General features: G+C 32.5%; 1 protein-coding gene and 1 long non-coding RNA gene across 2 annotated transcripts in view; both read right to left on the reverse strand.

The window, feature by feature from the left end:
* LOC108909966 overlaps nucleotides 1-12,165 on the reverse strand; it is a 16,575-nt gene extending 4,410 nt beyond the window's left edge. The window contains exons 1-4 of the mRNA XM_023455824.1: nucleotides 10,254-12,165; nucleotides 7,926-8,703; nucleotides 3,222-3,743; nucleotides 2,798-3,071 (exon numbers count right to left, since the gene is read on the reverse strand). Of these exons, the coding sequence (XP_023311592.1) occupies nucleotides 2,798-3,071; nucleotides 3,222-3,743; nucleotides 7,926-8,703; nucleotides 10,254-12,144 (3,465 nt within the window). The 5' untranslated portion in view covers nucleotides 12,145-12,165. The remainder of the gene's footprint in view (nucleotides 1-2,797; nucleotides 3,072-3,221; nucleotides 3,744-7,925; nucleotides 8,704-10,253) is intronic.
* Nucleotides 12,166-16,253: 4,088 nt separating this feature from the next.
* Nucleotides 16,254-17,339, reverse strand: LOC111692099. Its single transcript, XR_002763137.1, has 2 exons — nucleotides 16,938-17,339; nucleotides 16,254-16,347 (listed from the first exon to the last, which is right to left on the reverse strand). It is a non-coding gene; the product is annotated as an uncharacterized LOC111692099 (long non-coding RNA).
* Nucleotides 17,340-20,884: the final 3,545 nt, after the last annotated feature.

Genomic DNA, 20,884 nt, shown 5'->3' on the forward strand with positions numbered 1-20,884 from the left:
CTGGAAAGTTGATTACCACATACTTTATAACTCCTGAGGAGCTTCGTTTTGACGAGTCTACCACATTTTTCCTCTGCGACTTTTCTCGATTCCTCCGCTTTTCCACTCGGAAAAGTCCAAAAACATAGCAATTTCCCGGGGTCTTGAAAACTCAAGACCACATTTTTTATTTTTAGCTTAAGTAACTGGAAATTTTGTTGCAAATGCCGATTTAAGTTTGTCCGACAGAAATTCTTCCGACATTGACGTGTCTACCGGTTGAAACATGCCAAAATAACAGGGTATTGAAAATCAATTACCACATAAGTAATTTTTAGTAAAATTAATTGTAAATAATTAATTCAGTCAAAAAGTATTGTTGTCCGACAAATTTCAAGCCGCGTTTTTTCAGTCCGACAGCTGGACAAAACTAACACACGATAGAAGTGTTTTTTATAAGCAAAAATTGTAATGTCCGACAAAAATATATCATCAAATCGTCAGTCAGACGAAAAATGATGAAAAAAATTTCGTAAAAAATGTGCACATGTATTTATAAGTTCCAATAAGATATTTTCATATATTAAGCAAAATTCCATATAAATATACAATACAGGGTGTTTCAGAAATACCTCCCGTAAATACAGGAGGTGAGGACGACAAAAAATAAGAATTTTTTGTCATATGAACTATACATGTATCTTCTTTTCTCAAAGCTCAAGCTTACTTTGAGAAAAGTCAATTATTTTATAGTGTAATATTGTAGGAGTTTAATTTAAAGCCTTTTTCATCGAAAACCGTATTTATTAGGAAGTTCTAACAAGAGTACATTATTTTTAGAAAATAAAATTGTACAATAGAAATTGGAGCCTGACTGGTAAAAAACCTAACCTTAAAAAAATATAACTTAAATTGTAATAAGAATGTAGCATAACTAGCGCCCTCTATGAAATATACAAAAAATAATTAGACTACCCTATTTGGCACCCTTAAAAACCTCGAACTACCAAATTTCATAAAAATATTTCGCACCATTTGGAAATTTTCATAAAAATGTTATTTAAGAAATTTTATTTTGTCTCTCTGTATCTCGAAAACAAGAGGAGATAGACATAGAGTTCATAAGACAAAAAATTCTCATTTTTTGTCATACCATCACCCCCTTTATTTACGGGAGGTCTTTCTGAAACACCCTGTATATATTTTTCGTTTTATTCTTGTAATTGTAAATCTCTATATGCTCAATTTAGCCAAACAAATATGGAGAAAAGAATTAAACGATTTCAAAAAAGTATGTATGGTGTATAAAAATTATACACAAAAATTTTGGGATTTTCTTTTAGAAAAATAGGAAAATTTTTGTAAAGAAAAATAACAAACGCGAATGAAAACTTGAAAGAGAAAAAAGGATTTTTATATCAAGTATAATATTAATTTATTTAGAAATAATGCACTAAGATAGTATTAATCGCCTAAAAAATAACTATTTGTTTATAACTTTTAAATTTTTTAGCATAAAATAAGCAATATTATAATTATTTATTTGAAACAAATAATAATTTACATCATAATAATTAATAACCATTTATAAATATGAAATTTTTGGAGTGAAAAAATTAATTACGATTATTGATTTAGTGATTTTGATTTTTTAATAATTTGCGGACATTAAATCGTCGGACACTTATATCACTATTTTGAACAGTAAATTTAAAAGTGGAAAAAATGAAAATTAGATATGTGGTAATCGATTTTTCATACCCCGTGAAAATTCCGATTTCCAGCTGTCGGAGTGAAAAAACGCAGCTTGAAATTTGTCGGACAACAATACTTTTTGACTGAATTAATTATTTACAATTAATTTTACTAAAAATTACCTCCTATGTGGTAATTGATTTTCAATACCCGGTTATTTTGATATGTTTCGACCGGTAGACACGTCAATGTCGGAGGAATTTCTGTCGGACAAATTTAAATCGGCATTTGCAACAAAATTTCCAGTTACTTCAGCTAAAAATAAAAGATGTGGTCTTGACTTTTCGAGACCCCGGGAAATTGCCATATTTTTGGACTTTTCCGAGTGGAAAAGCGGAGGAATCGAGAAAAGTCGCAGAGGAAAAATGTGGTAGACTCGTCAAAACGAAGCTCCTCAGGAGTTATAAAGTATGTGGTATTCAACTTTCCAGAGGGGGCCTGTACTGTGGACTAAACGGAGACTAACATCCGTTGTCATTCGTAATCGTTCGGAACAGGATCGGGTTCTGCTTAAATTTAAACTGTTCACGGTTTATTAATATTGCTGCCGTTTCATTTATCTTCGATGAATTTAATATGTCTAGCGTCTATGATTGGCTGTTGAAGTGGCTGAATAAAGAGAAAGAGTAGAAACCGTTTTTTTTACAATTTTATAACTTTTTATTGATTGTGCCGAGAATAAAAAAAAAATTTTCAACTCAAAACATCAAAACTTGAATCTTGAGAGAAATTCGGAAATATTTCTGCTCCTTTTTTGCTGTTTTTAAAGTTTTGTGGACTATTAAGCCCACGTTTTTTTATGCGCATAGAAAAATTTTCATTCCAAGTGATATTTGAAAGCCAAAAAGCCAAAAATCTCCGTGGATATACGATTCACCCAAACATGGACTTTTTGAAACAGGTACCGTCTGGACTATTATTTCGAAGCAATTGAACGAAATTGATTTGGAAGCATAAAGATTTTTTATTTTTAAGACAAATTCACCTTATTTTTCGGACAACGGACTAATTGTTGTTAAAAACTCAAAGCACTCCTCAGTGTTAAAAGCAAAAAAAAACTCACCGAATCATCTTCCGTCATCCTGAAACTGGAGCACGCGAACAAGAACTCCATGATACCGACAGAGCCTTCGTGGGCCAAAAGGTGCAAATAGGATTTCCTGCTGTGGTCCAATACTGACAAATAGTCCGTTTCGCAGAAGGCCCTCAGGGTATCTTCCGGGATGGCCGGCAACTCCTTCTGCAGGAAGCTGTCGAAGAAGGCGCGTACCACGAAATACGTCTCCCGTATCAGGATCTCCTCGAGCAGGAACTCTTGGAATTTGTCGTGAAAGGACCTGTAGAGACCAGAGGGTTCAACTGATGTATACGGAAACGAGCTCTAATAACTTTTAATAAGTATGTCAACGGCACACGGCAGAATACAAGGATAGAAGGTCTGCCAATATTACAGGAAATAATTTCGAGGTGAAAAGAAATCAACGAACCCTTTTTTCAACTCCAGTATCAGGCATTCGGCGGCGAAGTACTCGGCGAAGGTGCGGTGGATGAAATTCGCCTCCTCGTCCACTTCCTGCACGATCCCGGCCCTCAGCACGTAGTCTTTCACGAAGGCCTTCGTGAATGGCCCCTGCTCTCTGTAACATCCGAAAAACTGGCATTCGCTCGAGTAGAATATATTCGCCAACGCTAAGACGCGGTGGAACTTGTGACACTCCTCGAATTTATCTTTCAAGGCCTGCTCCGACGGGGCGTTGCCCTCGGCCTTGCCTTTGTCGTCCACGAAAATGTCCCGTTTCTTGGCTATGAACAACTCGTAGAGCTGGATGAGGTTGATTCTCTTGGGGAGGTGGGGCTCGGCTTTGCCCGAGTACAGGAACTCTTTGCATTCTTCCCATTGGTTCGGCACGCCTTCGTCCCGTTGGTTTCTTTGTTGGAACACCTCGGCTAGCATTCTCGTTTGGAGGGGAATGCCGGCGAAAGTGTTCCCGGCATCCTCGTCGATCCACCTGAAAGATTAACAGGATGTCCGTTATCCGACCAAAAATAAGAAAAAGTTTTTATACGCTTGAAATATTTATAGAAAATCGAGCGTGGTTTCGGGGTTAACTCTATTCAGGGTGTAAATGTGTGTGTCCAAATTTCGATTTTGAAATTGAACTTGAAACTGCGAATTTGAAATACGAAATTTCGAATTAAGACGTGAAATTTCGAGTTCAAACTTCTCCACAACGATTTTAATCATAAAAAAATTAAAATAATTACACTTACGCCTCGAAATCCGAATTTAAACTTCAAATGAGATTGAACTTGAAATTTGGAATTTAAAATATGAAATTTTGAGATCAAACTTGAAATTTCGGGTTTGAAGTACAAAATTTCGAATACGAATTTGTAGTTTCGAATTTAAACTTGAAATTTTACGTTTCAAATTCATAGTTTCGTGTTTCAAACTCGAAATATCAAGGTCAATCAAATTTCAAGTTTAAACTCGAGTTTCGCATTTCAAACATGAATTTAAAGTTCATTCTAAAAATGTCAAATTTAAATTTGAGTTTTCAATTTCGTGTTCGAAATTTTAAGTATAAACTTAGTAAACCTGTACTTCGAGATTTAGAACTTGAACTTGAAATTTTGAGAATGAACTCGAAATTTCGGCTTCGAAATACGAAATTTAGAGTTCAAGCTTGAAATGTCATGTTTAAAATTAATTCAAACGAGTTCATTCTCAAAAGTTCAAATTCGAAATTTCGCAGTAGCGATATTAATCATAAAAACTAAAATAATTAGTAAATCTGTAACTCCCAATTTAGAATTTAAACTTGCAATTTAGAGATTCCACTTGATACAGAAAATTTCAAGCTCAAACTAAATTTCATGTTTTAAATTGGAAACTTCGTTTTTCAAACTCGACATTTCAAGTGCATTCTCCAAATTTCAAATCGGAAATTTCAATTTCATATTTCAAAATTTTAATCAAACTCGTCATAAAAAATATAATTATTAAACCTGTACCTTCAAATTTCGATTTTGAAATTGGACTTGAAACTACGAAATTGAAATTCGATATTTCAAATTCCAATATGAAATTTCCAGTTCAAACTTAAAATTTCTCAATACCGGTTTTCATAAAAAAATTAAAATAATTACACACACTTCGAAATCCGAATTTAAACTTGAAATTTTGAGATTGAACTTGAAATTTGGAATTTGAAATACGAAATTTTGAGATCAAACTTGAAATTTCAGGTTTGAAGTACGAAATATCGAATTCAAACTTGAAATTTTACGTTTCGAATTTGCAGTTTCGTGATTCAAATTCGATATATCAAGGTCAATCATAACTTCTATTTCAAATTCAACCTTTCAATTCCATATTTGAAAATTTAAGATCGAACTCGAAATTTTCCAATAGCGATTTTAATCTCAAAAAAATTAAAATAATTATTAACCAATATCCCGAATTTCGAATTTGAACATGAGATATCGAATTTGAAATATGAAATTTTGAATTAAAACTTGAAATTTGAGTTAAAACTTGAAATTTTATTTTTCAAATTACAAGTTTCTTGTTTTAAACTCGAAATTTCAATCTCAATCTCGTGAGGTAGCGATTTTAATCATAAAAAAATATAATTATTAAACCTGTACCTTCAAATTTCGATTTTGAAATTGAACTTGGAATTACGAATTTGAAATTTGAAAATTCGAATTCCAATATGAAATTTCGAGTTCAAACTTAAAATTTCTCCATAACGATTTTAATCATAAAAAAATTAAATTAAATAATTGCACTTACGCCTCGAAATCCGAATTTAAAATTGAAATTTTGAGATCGAACTTGAAATTTGGAATTTAAAGTACGAAATTTTGAGATCAAACTTGAAATTTCGGGTTTGAAGTACGAAATATCGAATTCAAACATGAAATTTTACGTTTCGAATTCGCAGTTTCGTGTTTCAAATACGAAATATCAAGGTCAATTTCAAATTCAACCTTTCAATTCCATATTTGAAAATTTAAGATCGAACTCGAAATTTTTCAATAGCGATTTTAATCACAAAAAAATTAAAATAATTATTAACCAATATCCCGAATTTCGAATTTGAACATGAGATATCGAATTTGAAATACGAAATTTTGAATTAACACTTGAAATTTGAGTTTTAACTTGAAATTGTAAGTTTTAAATTATAAGTTTCTTGTTTCAACCTCGAAATTTCAAGATAAAAATTGAAATTTCGGGTTTGAAGTATGAAATTTCGAATACAAATTTGAAATTTCGAATTCAAACTTGAAATTTTATGTTTCGAATCAAAACTTTTATTTCAAATTCAACATTTCAAAAAATTAAAATAATTATTAAACCAATATCCGGAAATTTCGAATTTGAATATACGATATCGAGTTTGAAATACGAAATTTTGAATTAAAACTTGATATTTTGAATTCAAACTTGAAATTTGGAATTTAAAATATGAAATTTTGAAATCGACCTTGAAATTTTATGTTTTGAATTTACTGTTTCGTGTTTCAAACTCGAAATATCAAGGTCAATCAAAACTTTTAATTCAAATTCAACTTTTCAATTCCGTATTTGCAAATTTAAGATCGAACTCGCAATTTGCCAATAGCGATTTTAATCACAAAAAAATTTAAATAATTATTAAACCAATATCCCGAATTTCGAATTTGAACACGAGATATCGAGTTTGAAATACGAAATTTTGAATTAAAACTTGAAATTTGAGTTCAAACTTGAAATTGAATGTTTCAAATTACAAAGTTTCATGTTTCAACCTCGAAATTTCAAGATAAAAATTGAAATTTCGGGTTTGAAGTATGAAATTTCGAATTCAAACTTGAAATTTTATGTTTCGAATCAAAACTTTTATTTCAAATTCAACCTTTCAAAAAATTAAAATAATTATTAAACCAATATCCGGTCGAATTTGAACATACGATATCGAGTTTGAAATACGAAATTGTGCATTAAAACTTGAAATTTCGAATTCAAACTTGAAATATTGAAAATGAACTCGAAATTTCGAGTTCGAAATACAAAATTTCGTGTTCAAGCTTGATATGTCATGTTTAAAATTCGAAGTTTCGAGTTCATTTTCAGAAGTTCAAATTTTAAATTTATTAGTAGCGATTTTAATCATAAAAAAATTAAAATAATTAGTAAATCTGTAACTCCAAATTTAGAATTTTAAAGTTACATTTTAGAGATTGCTTTTGACATTGAAACAAATTTCGAATTCATACAGAAAATTCTAGTTTCAACTCGAAATTTCATGGTTTAAATTGGAAGCTTCGTGTTTCAAACTTGAAATTTCAAGTTCATTCTCAAATTTTAAATCCATATTCCGAAATTTCAGTCTCAAACTCGAGAGGTAGTAATTTTAATCATAAAAAAATAATATAATTCTTAAACCTATACCTCCAATTTTGAAATTGAACTTGAAATTTTGAATTTAAAATACGAAATTTTGAGATCAAACTTGAAATTTCGGGTTTGAAGTACGAAATTTCGAATTCAAACTTGAAATTTTATATTTCTAATCAAAACTTTTATTTCAAATTCAACCTTTCAAAAAATTAAAATATATCCGGAAATTTCGAATTTGAACATAAGATATCGAGTTTTAAATACGAAATTTCGAATTCAAACTTGAAATTTTATATTTCTAATAAAAACTTCTATTTCAAATTCAACCTTTCAAAAAATTAAAATATATCCGGAAATTTCGAATTTGAACATAAGATATCGAGTTTTAAATACGAAATTTTGAATTCAAACTTAAAATTTGAGTTCAAACTTGAAATTTTTTGTTTCAAATTAGAAGTTTCGTTTTTCAAACTCGAAATTTCAAGTTCAAAATCTAGATTTCTCAATAGGGATTCAATCATAACCAACATTAAAATAATTTGTTAAACCTATACCTCGGAATTTCAAGTTTGAAATGCAATATTTCGAACTCAAATTTGAAATTTCGAATTGAAATTGTATGTTCGAAATTCGAAAGTTCGTGTTTCAACTCGGAATTTCAAATTCAATCTCAAAGTTTCAAGTTCAGATTCGAAATTTTACGTTTTACGTCAAAATTTGGTGCAATATGAAATAAAAAAGATGTCTTTTTACGCTTTTTGTACCCAATAGAGATTAAAAAAAAGTAATAAGCCTATACCTAGACATTTCGTCTATTAAAGCCTGAGAGTACTGTTGGCACCTCTGCTTGTCTTCTGTACCTCTCAAACGCAGTCTCTGCGTCCAATACTTGGTCAGAAAATCCACCTGATCATCTTTGGAGAACGGCTCCAGCGTAAACGCCTTTACTTCCAGCCTGTCCTCCAACGCCCTGCGCAGGTGTGGCCTGGTCGTGACGAAGATCTTCACGAAGTTCTTCTCCGCCTTCGCCTCGGCCATCATCGTCACAACCATCTCCATATAACCGGAACTAATTTCGTCCACGGCGTCCAACATCAGCACCACGTTGTTCGGTTTGAGGAAGAGCCTCCTCGTGAAGTCGCCCGTGAACTTAGTACCTTCCTGGGCGTTCAGAAGGTCAACGACGCCAATGGATTTCGCGCGCTTCTTGGCGGCGGCCTTGAACGCGCCGGATTGATTGTTGAGGTCGATCCTGACCACCCAGCGGGAGGGGTGGTTCTCTTTTATCTTCACGGCTAAGTTGGCGAGGATGGTGGTCTTGCCCATACCCGCAGAGTCCGATATCAGCACGATTCTCTCTTCGAAATCTTCAAGGTGTCGGAACCGTTCTTCCGGTATGTCTTCCTCTCCGCGTTTCAGGGTGCGGTAGATGTAGTAGTCCTCGATGGTCACGTCTGCGTGTGCTAGTTTGTAGCCTATTGTGATGGTGTCGTTCTTGGCTAGTTTTTCCAACACTTCGCTGTCAACGATACTGTCCAGGTCTTCCACAACCAACTCTTCCAAGGTCATTGGAGTGCCTGTAAGGGAGACGCGTATGAGTATTTAGTTGCTTATACAGGGTGTCCGGAAATGAAAAAATTCAGGGGATAATTCTAGACCGAAAATAAATCCTACCCCTTTCTACGGGGTGTTTTTGAATGGAGTAGCATAATTGATACCAATGAATCTACATTTCAAAAGAACACGATCTGCAAAAAATCGCCTTAGTAAAATGTTCACCCCTGAAGAGATATGGGCCATCAAAGTTTCCAAAAAAATTATGAAAATCGGCTGTAATTTGAAAACCGAACGAGGTACAAATAACAAATTTTTTACAGGTTGTTTACTAATACAGATGCGAGTTTTCAATTATTTTTCGAAAATTTTAACCCCTCGAAAGGGGTTGAAATAACCACCCCTCAAGCCATTTTTTGCCATAACTTTTATATTTCGTAAAAACTCGATATCCAAAAATACGCATTAGATAAACTGGTTCTATTTAGCTGATAACAGTGACAACTTACAGAAGAGTTAATTGTGACAACTGGCATGACAGCAGCACACTTAGTTTTTCTTTGATTGATTGCAATCATATACGGTGTGAGGTGAATGGTAATACATTTTATTTTTTTATTAATAAACGAAAAGTTTTAAAGGAAAATTGCTAGAGAGGTAAAAGTTTCTAAAAGAACCAGTTTATCTAATGCGTATTTTTGGATATCGAGTTTTTACGAAATATAAAAGTTATGGCAAAAAATGGCTTGAGGGGTGGTTATTTCAACCCCTTTCGAGGGGTTAAAATTTTCGAAAAATAGTTGAAAACTCGCATCTGTATTAGTAAACAACCTGTAAAAAATTTGTTATTTGTACCTCGTTCGGTTTTCAAATTACAGCAAATTTTCATAATTTTTTTGGAAACTTTGATGGCCCATATCTCTTCCGGGGTGAACATTTTACTAAGGCGATCTTTTGCAGATCGTGTTCTTTTGAAATGTAGATTCACTGGTATCATTTATGTTACTCCATTCAAAAACACCCTGTATAACAATTTTTCCAAAACTGATTATTTATTAACGGAGTTACAGGGTGTTAAAGTTAAATTTTATTTGCAGTTTTTTTGCAATGCCTTTTGCCATACTCATAATATTTTGTCGAAATTTCATATATGGGGGGTTTTCGGGATGAGGATTATAAATTTGCCCAACCTTGTTTCGCATTTTGTAGAGGGCGCCACATACGAGCCTTTATTTTGATTTGAATGGTTGCAACTTTTTTGTGCTACACTTTATGCGACTTTTGACCGAATATTTTTGTTCTCCTAACATTTTGACATAAAAAGGTATACTTTATTTGTTTCGATAAATCTAACCGAAATATACGAAATTTCGTCAAAATATTATGAGTGTGGCAAAAGGTATTGCAAAAAAAACTTCAAATAAAATTTAACTGTAACACCCTGTAACTCCGTTAATAATCAGTTTTGAAAAAAAATATTATAGAAAGAGGTAGTATTTATTTTCGGTCTAGAATTATCCCTTGAATTTTTTGCTCATCATTTCCGGACACCCTGTATGTGTGTAGTACTTACCCTGAAAGATAATATTCCTCTTCCTCTTTAGTGCGTTTTGAGCTTCCTCGGTAAGATCATGGAATCGTATTTCCTCCCTTATTTCTCCATAACTGTCCAAGTTCAATTCCTTCATACACCGTCCCAATTTATCTTTTTCTTCAGTGACTAGTACCAATTTCTTATACTTAGAATTCTCCAGTATCTTCACTATTTTCCTACACATTTTATGAATTACGTCGTCGTTCCTCCAGGTGGGGGCTGTTATCACTAGAACCGTATACCGGGGATGAGAAAAACCCTCAACGACCTGCTTTTGAACGCTGAGGCTGTCGTTTGGGTCCAAAAACAGCGCATTAACAGTTTTATTCTGTTGTAGCGCCCGATAGATCCTCACCGCGCTCAAGGTTATTAACTCCCGAGCAGGGATCACGTGTATGATCATTTTAGTGTTTCGTTGAATGGAAACCAAGTCGTTTTTAAAAGAAACATCGTACGTTTCGAAAGTTTTGCAGTACCTAGTAGTTCTAATATCACAGAGTATCGCTTTCGCTTCTAGTTTCGACATATATTGACCCTCCCCGTTCTTGAACCACTCCAAAATAACACCGTGGACATTTTTGAAGGTATCCTTAGTGTCGAGGTCTTGCGCTAAGCTTAAACTAGGCACCAGTTCGTCCACGACACTATCGATGGTTTCTTTGTTCATGTAGTTAGGGAAAAACTGTAAGTAGGACAAGAATTCCTTGATGTCTTCGTCTGAAAAGCACGTTTTGGTATTCGGCGTGTATTTTTGAACGCTTTGTTTTAATTCTTCCACCATACCGTCGGTGAAGGTGTAGAAAGTATTAGCGGCGCCTTTGAAATGCAACACACTTTCTTCTGTGATGGTATGCGGCGCCACCAGTCCTTCCATGTTCTTGTCGGTCTGCAAGTCGGCGTTGGTACAAATAACGATGTTCTTTAACTTAAACCTCGTTCTGATTTCTTGGAAAGAAAATAAGTACTTTGCTAGGCTAAAGGCGCTGGTGGTTGGGGACAACAGTGCGTCGTAGTTTATGATCTTCCTCTTGCCCTTGTTGTTTTCATCTTTGTGCTTGGCTTGTATCAAAACGTCGCCTTCGGGCGACTCCATTACCAAATCGTCGAACTTCCCCGCGGCTACGTTCTCCGTCGATAACAGCCAATGCTTAAATTTCTTCAGAGCGTTGAAAAGCACCAAGGTGATGACGTCGATCTGGTACAAGCTACCCTGGACCCCCGCGCTACCTCCTTTCTTGTAACGCTTCCTGTCCTTGTACAAAGAATCGCCGACTTCTTCATCGGAATCGTCTCCGTCGCTGCTCGTCCCCGATACAAAACTGTCCGCTAGGGAAGTGCTCGGTTCCCCCGCAACGCTCAACCTCTCGAAATGGTGGTCGGACAGTCGGATCACTTGTTCCCGTACTGGCACGATGCTCCCGAATGGAAACCCGGTCAATATTTGCGGATCGGGTTGGAAGACCTTAGGTTGGTCGTGCTCTCCCAAGAAGAGCACCACTGTGACGTTCCACAGCGTCGAAAGTATCGGTATCTCCTCCACCAGCACCCAGTACTGGCCTACGGCGACGTTCCTTATGTACTCGTTGTAATCGTCGGGGTCTCTAGGGGATTTATCCACGAAGCTGTCGCTGGCTATGAAGCATTTCTGGAGGGTTTCCAGTAAGGTATCCGACATTTCCCCGTGTTGGAAGAACATGAGAAAGGCGGCCCAGTACAGCCGCCTGAAAGACGCCCGCTTGTCGAAATAGAACCGTTTCCCGTCTAGTTCGGTTTCTTCCCCGAAGAGGGCGTGGAAGAAACAGTTGCCGTCCGCGTAGGTGGGACTTGGTGCCCAGGTTTTCCCCGAGTGTTTGTACTCATTGGCTGCCATAGGGTTGTGGGGATTTCAACAGTAAGGCCCTGGGAAATCGGAAAAACTAATTTGGAATCGACAAAAAAGTCACGTATTTGTTTCTTTGTAGGTCACTTACCATCTGTTGTTCGTTGAGGTGATGATCTCACTGAAAAGGGCACGAATCGGTGTCGGTATAGTTCTTGAAATCGTTCGCTTCCCCGAATTTTTGCCAGCGTTTGTAAACTTTATCGCCTTATCACTATTATCAGTTATCAAAATGTATTTTTCTATGTACACAAATAATCACATCAAATCATGCATTTATAAATTTTTTAAGGAACGAATTTATCGCATCAGTGTTATCTACAAGTATTTTTAATGTGCCAATTTAATTTATTTGTGGCGACAGATTATAATTGAGGAAAATTCTGAAAAGAAATCTTTTTTTGTCTATTATACCTACAAGTGTCTACAATAGTATTATGTACAGGGCGAATGTCAGCAAATAGGGCATTCTGATTGTGAGTAATAAAAGGCAATGTCTTCTTTCTATACGAATTTATCTACACCAGGAAAATTAGCGAAAATAAAAGAGAAACTCAAAAAAAGTCCTATCCGCGAGATTATTGTAAAATTGTCTAAAGGAACATAATACAAGACATCTCTCGTCTCGTGAGTCACTTTCTTTAGCTAACTTTTTTATTTAAACAAATAAGTGAGGAAAACAGTTTTTTCACTTTGCAGGGAAAAGCATCAATAACTATCGGATTTGTTGTTAAAATTTTATAAAACCTATGACAATTTGAGGGTTTTGTCATACTATAAAAGTGTGCCAAAAGTGGGCGCTGTAGGTGCAATAGTTTTCGCACAATTCTATTTGTTTATAGCGGAGGCTCCAAAAGTTATGAACTTTAAGCCTCTGTACAAACGTTAATTTTCAATCAAACATGATTCTGAAAGCGTCATTGTAATCTTAAAGACGCAATTAAGCGACCTATTAAAAAATATCACGGTTTTTTTGACATTAACATTCTCAAATTGTGCATTAAAAAACCGTGCGTTTTTCGCTTATAAACAATTTGAATAACATTGTTGCTATTTATGCTATCTCACCGAAAATAGATGCAATGGATAGCTGGCAAAAAAATACAGTTTTAAAATAAAAAAAGTACCCTCTACGACCGACAGGAGCCAAGATAAGATTTTTTTTTAAATCGTAGCGCAATTGTTTATAAATATTAAGACTTGAATTTTTCGCAAAATAAAGTTTACGACGTAAACTACGATTTCCCGTGAATTGCATTGAAAAATGTGGAAAATTAACGACTCACGAGCCCTTTAAAGAGAAGGTACTCGCTAAATAAACTGTCCGGCGGCCGGCGGCGGCGTGGTGGTGGGGGAAGCTCGTCCAAGCGAGTCGCGCGCGCTAGAAAAGTTAATTCCAAAGTTCAAATTGATGCGCGCTGTAAATTTTGCAATATCTCGGCTTCTATTCAACCCCAGAAAAAATGCATCTTTTATACTTAAATTTTTTTAATTTACAAAAATGTCACAAAAATTATGTTAAACGAAATATTAATTAAAATTTCAATTTCAAAATTATTTTACTATTATTAAATAAATAAATGAAGCTATCGTTCATTTAAAAAGTTATTTTTTTTACATATTAAGGCAAAGTAAACTTGTTTTGTCAATATTTTGTTAGCTATTTAATTACGTTTTAAATGTAAAATTAAAGTAAAAATGTATAAATTATTTTCAAATTATCGTATAGAGTTTTGCCGGCGATAATTTTTTTCATTTTGACATATACTTTTTGGTGAAATAAAACAGTCTGTAATCACAGTTCAAAAACATGCAAAAAAAAATAAAAAATGACTTGCAAAAATGAATTTTTTAGTAATTGTTGATATTTTGTTTAAATTTAAATAAATCAAAAACTGATTGCACCATTCAATTCTACGGAAAAAAAAAACTGTCTTATTGTGACTCATAAATTTTATTTTTGTACAGTATTGCTATAAACATATAAGTCGAATAGTGAATAAATAAAATAAATTGTTATATATGTGAATATATAACAATTTATTTTGGTCTAAACTTTCGTGGTCCTGCCACTGACTAACGATTACAAAAAATAGAAATGTACAAGATAATAGGAACTGTAAAACCATTCCAAACACTTTTAATATTAAAATATGTTGAAGTTAAGAGTTGTGTTATTTCATATTATTATTATTTCGTATTATCGATTAGTGTACTTAGTTTTTTAAAATTTTGATAAATTCATAGATATACAGTGTGTCAAAGATAAGGCTTTTAAGAGGGCTCTATAGCAAATAGGCAACCAGAAATATATTTTTATAGATTTTATTACACAAACAGTTTGCCTAAATATGAATTAATGCACAAATAACAGACTTTCCCCTATTCTAACGCATGTTTTCAATAAAATGGACTTGGTTTGAAACTCATATTACTTTTTGGTGTAAAGAAATTTGTAATTTACTATGCCGCTTGTTCAAAAGCGGCAAATTATTACAAACTTCTTTACAACAAAAAGTAATCTGTTTCAAACTAAGTAAAATTTATAGAAAATGTGCGTTTGAATGGGGGAAAGTCTGTTATTCGTGCATTGATTCATATTTAGACAAACTGTGTTTGTGTAATAAGATCTATAAAAATGTATTGATGGCTGCCTAAGAATTCGAGTTTAAGCCCCGAACAGCCATAGAACCAGTGATTTTCTTGTAACAAGAAAAATAAAATAGAAAAATATCATATATATATATCCTTGCTCTAAAAAATAAAAAAAATAAATATTTATAATTTAGAATATTTAGAATTTAAGAGTGCCAAAATAGTTTCTTAGTTTTCTGCTAGGTTCTATATTTTGGTGCGAAAAATAGGAAAAATATAAGTTATTACCCACACAGCACAATGACATTCGTAGGATGTACTGAGGATAACTTCTCAGGATGTATAGGATATCCTCGGATAGGTACACCATCACCTCAGGATGTACCAGGGATATCCAAATGGAACGTCCCGGGATTTGCTCGTAACGTCCTGAGGACATCCGCCTGACTATCTGCAGGAGATTATCAGGTTATCAGTGATCAAATGAGGACGTCCTAGGATTTACTGTGTATGTCCTCAAGACATCAGCCGGGCTATTATCAGGTTATCAGTGGATCAAATGAGGACAACGTAGGCTTTACTGTTGATGTCCTCAGGACATTAGCTGGGCTATATACAGCACATTTTTAGTACTTATTGGGCTAATAAAAAAAATTACAGGGTGGTATTAAATATTTCTATAGATCAAATACGTACCTAATTTCCAAAACATTTGCTTGCCATTTCCACTCCATCTAATATTTTTTATTAAAAAAAAATATTGACAAAAAAATGAAAAGGGAAATCTGATCATTTATCTATTCGGTTATAATACGAGATTTGATTTCTTTGAATACCACTGGAATAAAAATTAACAATACAATATTTTGGATCTGTCGATTAGATTCGTCATAAATACGTAAAGGGTAGTTTTAAAATTCTCTTTTCATGAGATTTAAAGACATTTTACATTTTTCTGCAAGAAGTATTCCATCGTTGATACACGTATGTATTTTTTAAACATTTTACTCACCCACTTACTAAAATCTGACGAGAAAATTCTGTAACATAGCCACCGGCAGATATTTTTCTGTTTAAGACAACAACTACTACAGACAAGACTACATACAAGTTTTCAGAAACATCTCCAAATTATTTAGATATACACATCAACGGTTCATATTATTCATAAAACTGGTTTGAGGCATTTTTTTAAACTGGAACAAATAAGACCTAAAGTACTTCATGAGAATAAAATATAAACTTTAATAGCACTTATTTTTAAACTGAGTTCTTGAATAAAAAAATAAAATTGAACTGAATTTTTTTATTCATTGCACATTATAAATATAAACTTAAAAAGCAAATTTCACATGTACTTATATATATATAATCAACTCTTTCTATGATACATATAACCAACTTTTTTATTACAGAATATAAACAAAGTTATATACACAACTAAGTTATTATTTGTATTATATGTATAACTATTCCTTATGTGCTGTTGATCTGGTCTCTTTTTATAGTCTCTCATTTGCATGCCGCGACATGTTTTAATGCCCTCCCCATTATCTTTTTCTGGGCAATTTTTTGTGCAATGTGCTTGTGAAATTCCAGCTGTAAATTTGTAGAAAAAGTATGTTAATAATACATTTACATTGTAGACGAGTGACAAAACAAAAATTTTCATTAAATACATTTAACGAGACTATTCTAATTTCATGAACTATGGATTATAATCTGTTGATATTAAATTTAATTCTAATATTCTAATAGATAATACGTAATTCTGCCTACGATTTATAATGTAATCCTTATAACTCACAATGTTGGTACAAATATTACAGACAGAGAACTATAATAAATTAATTAAATTTATGGGATACAATCCTTTGTCAGAACACCTATATACAACACATTCAAAACTAAAAATTATAGATTTGAACATATTATGTAGATTTGGTGATACCACTTATACACATCTATTACAAATAGTGATAAAAACTATTCTAATTTTTGAATGGTATTAGGCTCTATATAAAAAATATTTGAAAACATGTTTTTTTAATGCGTTCTTTAGGCATTATATAATTATTGCATGATACAAACAGTAAGAACAAAATTAGTTAATACTATATACGATTCTAACCTATATGTTTATTCTATGATATTAATACCTTAATACCAAAGGTAATTTAAATACTTACTTCTGCCAGCAGGTGGTTGATGCACGTCACTTAACTATTTTAACAAGCTTTAAATTTCATTTTCCACTTTTCAAATTAATAAAAACGTCATTGAGTCACGCACTTATAAAACAAAGAAACACAGAAAATGGCGAGATACGGGTCATGTCGTCAATATGTCATACTGCGCATGCACCATGCACTGTGCAAAGCCAAGAACCATCCCAGGATGGGATCACTCTAGAATTTGCCTAGGATATCCCAAAATTGGAGATTATTCGGCTTTTAATATCTTCATAGGATATTTCCAGGACATCCTGTTTGGATTTACCTGGGATATCCCCAACTAGGATATTGATAGGATCTACTTGTCTTATTTAAATATCATCAGGATATCCTGAGGAGTGAGATCCCCGATTAGGATATATATAGGACTAAATGAGGATATCCCAGGGACGTCATGTGCTGTGTGGGTATTAGCACTGAATTTGAGAATTAAAGGTAGTCTTTACGTTTTATATTTTGGCAGGGAATCAAGTAAATAAAGAAAATAGTTTTATAGTATCCACACCACCATAATTACAAGATGACTGTAATACTGGTTGCCGTAACTTTAGGAATTTTGCAGTTAATTAGAAATGTAATTTTAACAATTCAAATAAATAACTTTTGATTATTTAATTACAGTAAATTGAATACGACGAATTAGATTTTGACTTCATCCTATTCCAGAACAAGTGGTTTTCGTGTCACTAATAAAAAATCATATACAATGTGTCCAATTAAGTCGGCACCATATATGGGATACTTTTTTATTATTGGTTTTATGAAAAAAAGTTATTCCCGATAAAAAGTCCTGCATGGCCTAAAACCCAAAATGAAGAAATCAGACTTCAATTTTTTGCAGCCGTATACGAGGTTTGTCGAAAAATGTAAATTTTGCTCAAGAGTAAAGTACCTTTATTTTTTACAATATCGACAAGAGTTATTAAGAAAAGTTTATCCTAACAAAAAACTATACTCAGATATCCAATATTATCCATCCATATAATTTATTTGTTTATTTCCTACTAATTCATTAGGGTGGCCCAAAAAAAACGAATATTTTTGTTTTCGTGTCTCTTGTGAAAATATGTTAGTTTATCATGTGTTAAGTCCCTTCAAAAAATCAGCTCGAAAAAATTTTTTTAGAGGTCGCTCAAGATTTTTAAAAACTTCCAAAATCGTCAAAAATTGAATTTTTTTTTAAATTTTTTTTCTCGTTATTTTATCATTTTCTAGGTTGAAAAAAATCTCTATTCTGAAAATTTCAAATCTATATTTCAATTTCTGAAGGTCACTCATAATTTATTTAACTTTCAAAGTAGTTGTAGTATGTTTCCGAATGACCTAAAAATAAATATCAACGAAATAATAATTTTTTTTATTGAATTTGATGAACAAAAGAATAGAAATAAATCACGTCACTTAAATTTTAAAAAATTACAAAATTATAAATATTTGATAGTCACAGTACGGTAGTAAATTATGCCTCGAGAAATTTTTTAAATGTCCTGATTTATTTCTATTCTTTTGTTCATCAAATTCATTTAAAAAAATTTTCAGTTCGTTGATATTTATTTTTAGAGGTCGCTCGAAAACATTTTAGGCACACTACTTTTAAAGTTAAAATAATTATGAGTGACCTTTAGAAATTAAAATATCGATTTGAAATTTTCAGAATCGAGATTTTTTTCAACCTAAAAAATAATAAAATAACGAGAAAAAAAATATTAAAAAAATCAATTTTTGACGATATTGGAAAATTTTAAAAATCTTGAGCGACCTCTAAAAAAATTTTTTTGAGCTGATTTTTTTGAGGGAGCTCTTAAAACATGATAAACTAACATATTTTCACGAGAGACACGAAAAAAAATATTCGTTCTTTTTGGGCCACCCTAATCATACCCAAAAATTATTAAAGATTATTTTTAATGGTAGATGGACAATATTGGATATCTGACCGTAGTTTTCTATTAGGATCAACTTTTCTTAATGGCGATTGTCGATATTGTAAAAAATAAAGGTACTTTACTCTTGAGCAAAATTTACATTATTCGACAAACATCGTATACGACTGCAAAAAATTGAAATCTGATTCCTTCATTTTGGGTTTTAGGCCATGCAGGACTTTTTATCAGGAATAACTTTTTTTCATAAAACCAATAATAAAAAAGTGTCCCATATGGTGCCGATTTAATTAGACACACTGTATATCCTTGCTCTGAAGGGTTAACAGAAAATAAATATTTGCATTGAATTTGAGAGGATCGATATAGTTTGGCTTTTCTTTACGTTCTATATTTTGCAAAGAAATAAAATTAAATAGAAAAAATATTGGTTTATGAACCAATATTTTGGTCCCAACACCACAATTACAAGATGGCTGTAATGCTGGTTGCAGCACCATTAGGAACATTGTAGATATTTCGTTAAGTATCTTTATAGAATATAGACCGAAACAATAACTCATTTAGAAGGGAAAAAAAAAGAAAATTGTTACCTGGACTTTTATAAGTGGAAATGGTAGATAGGTTTATACTAAAAGAAAAAAAATAAATGCGTGAGCAGGGGTGGCGGAGGGTTGATTTGAGGGATTGAAAAAATTGTGAAAAATTGTATCATTGGGATTTCTGGCGAAAGTTGACGTCAAATAAAAAAATATCTAATACAAAAGTTGTAGATCATGCAAAAATCTACAACTTTTGTAGAGGTCACTTTTTAAGATAACCTCAATATTTCCGAGAAAATGCGAAAAACAGTTTTTTTTCTGATTTTTCGTTTTTTATTTCTCATTTCCGCAAAAATAATTTAATTTTGACGAAACTTGGTGAAAGTATAGCTTTATTTGTCTCAAATAACCACGAATTTTGTAGATAAAAAATCAAGAAGTTTCCGAGATATCAATTTTTTCCGGTCTGAAACACTTTTTCTTCAAAGAAAAATTCTATTTAGAAAAATCATCGTACAGAGTTCTGCTGGTAACCATTTTTTTTTGTTTTGACATACTTTTTGGTGAAATAAAAAAATTTGTAATCACAGTTCAAAAACATGCTCAAAAATACAAAAAAATAAAAAATGACTTGCAACAAATGAACTTTTCAGAAATCGTTGATAATTTGATTAAATTTAAAAAAAATTAAAAACTGATTACACCATTCAATTGTACAGAAAAAATACAAAAAAACTGTCCCATTGTTTGACGCAAAACTTTTTGTACAGTATTGCCATAAACATAAGTCAAATAGTGAATAAACAAAATAAATAATATTTTTTTTCCGTTGGATCGATTAGTGCACTTATTTTTTTTTTAATTTTGATGAATTCATAGATATATATTGTGTCCAAGATAAGGATGGATTGCATTAGGATCTCGGAAACAGTAAGAGATACGGGGTGGCTCAGATTAGAAAAAAGTTGTGTATTTTTATACCTAACAATATGCCGTTTAGAAAGTTTTAAAATCCCGGGTAGTTGCGGAGATATCCGGAAAAAAACGAAATTTTGCAAAATTGGTTCTATTTTTTTTCTGGCTTTATTTGAAAACGAATTTTAAAATAAATTGCATATTTACAATGCCACTTTTTTCGCTCTATACAATGGCGTCAACATTTTTACAATCCGACGTTTCGTCTTCGATTAATCATCATCAGGTTAATTTTTTTAAATACGTCGCTGCTATTTTTATGACAAAATCTAAACTAATTTTTAATTTTGAAGTAGATATTACCATTGTAATAGCTTGTTGGATATTTTGTGCTGTGTTGACTTTTATACAGTTATGACTTTCTCCAATAGATATTTTGAAAGCGTTCAGAGCCGTACTCAGGAAAAATTTTAAACGATAGCTAAAAACCTTTTTATTACAATAATAATATCATCATCTAATTCAGAATTAAAAATGACTAGATTTTGTCATAAAAAAAAAT

This window comes from Anoplophora glabripennis, unplaced genomic scaffold, assembly GCF_000390285.2.
Source record: "Anoplophora glabripennis isolate ALB-LARVAE unplaced genomic scaffold, Agla_2.0 scaffold654, whole genome shotgun sequence".
NCBI classification, from domain to species: Eukaryota; Metazoa; Arthropoda; class Insecta; order Coleoptera; family Cerambycidae; genus Anoplophora; species Anoplophora glabripennis.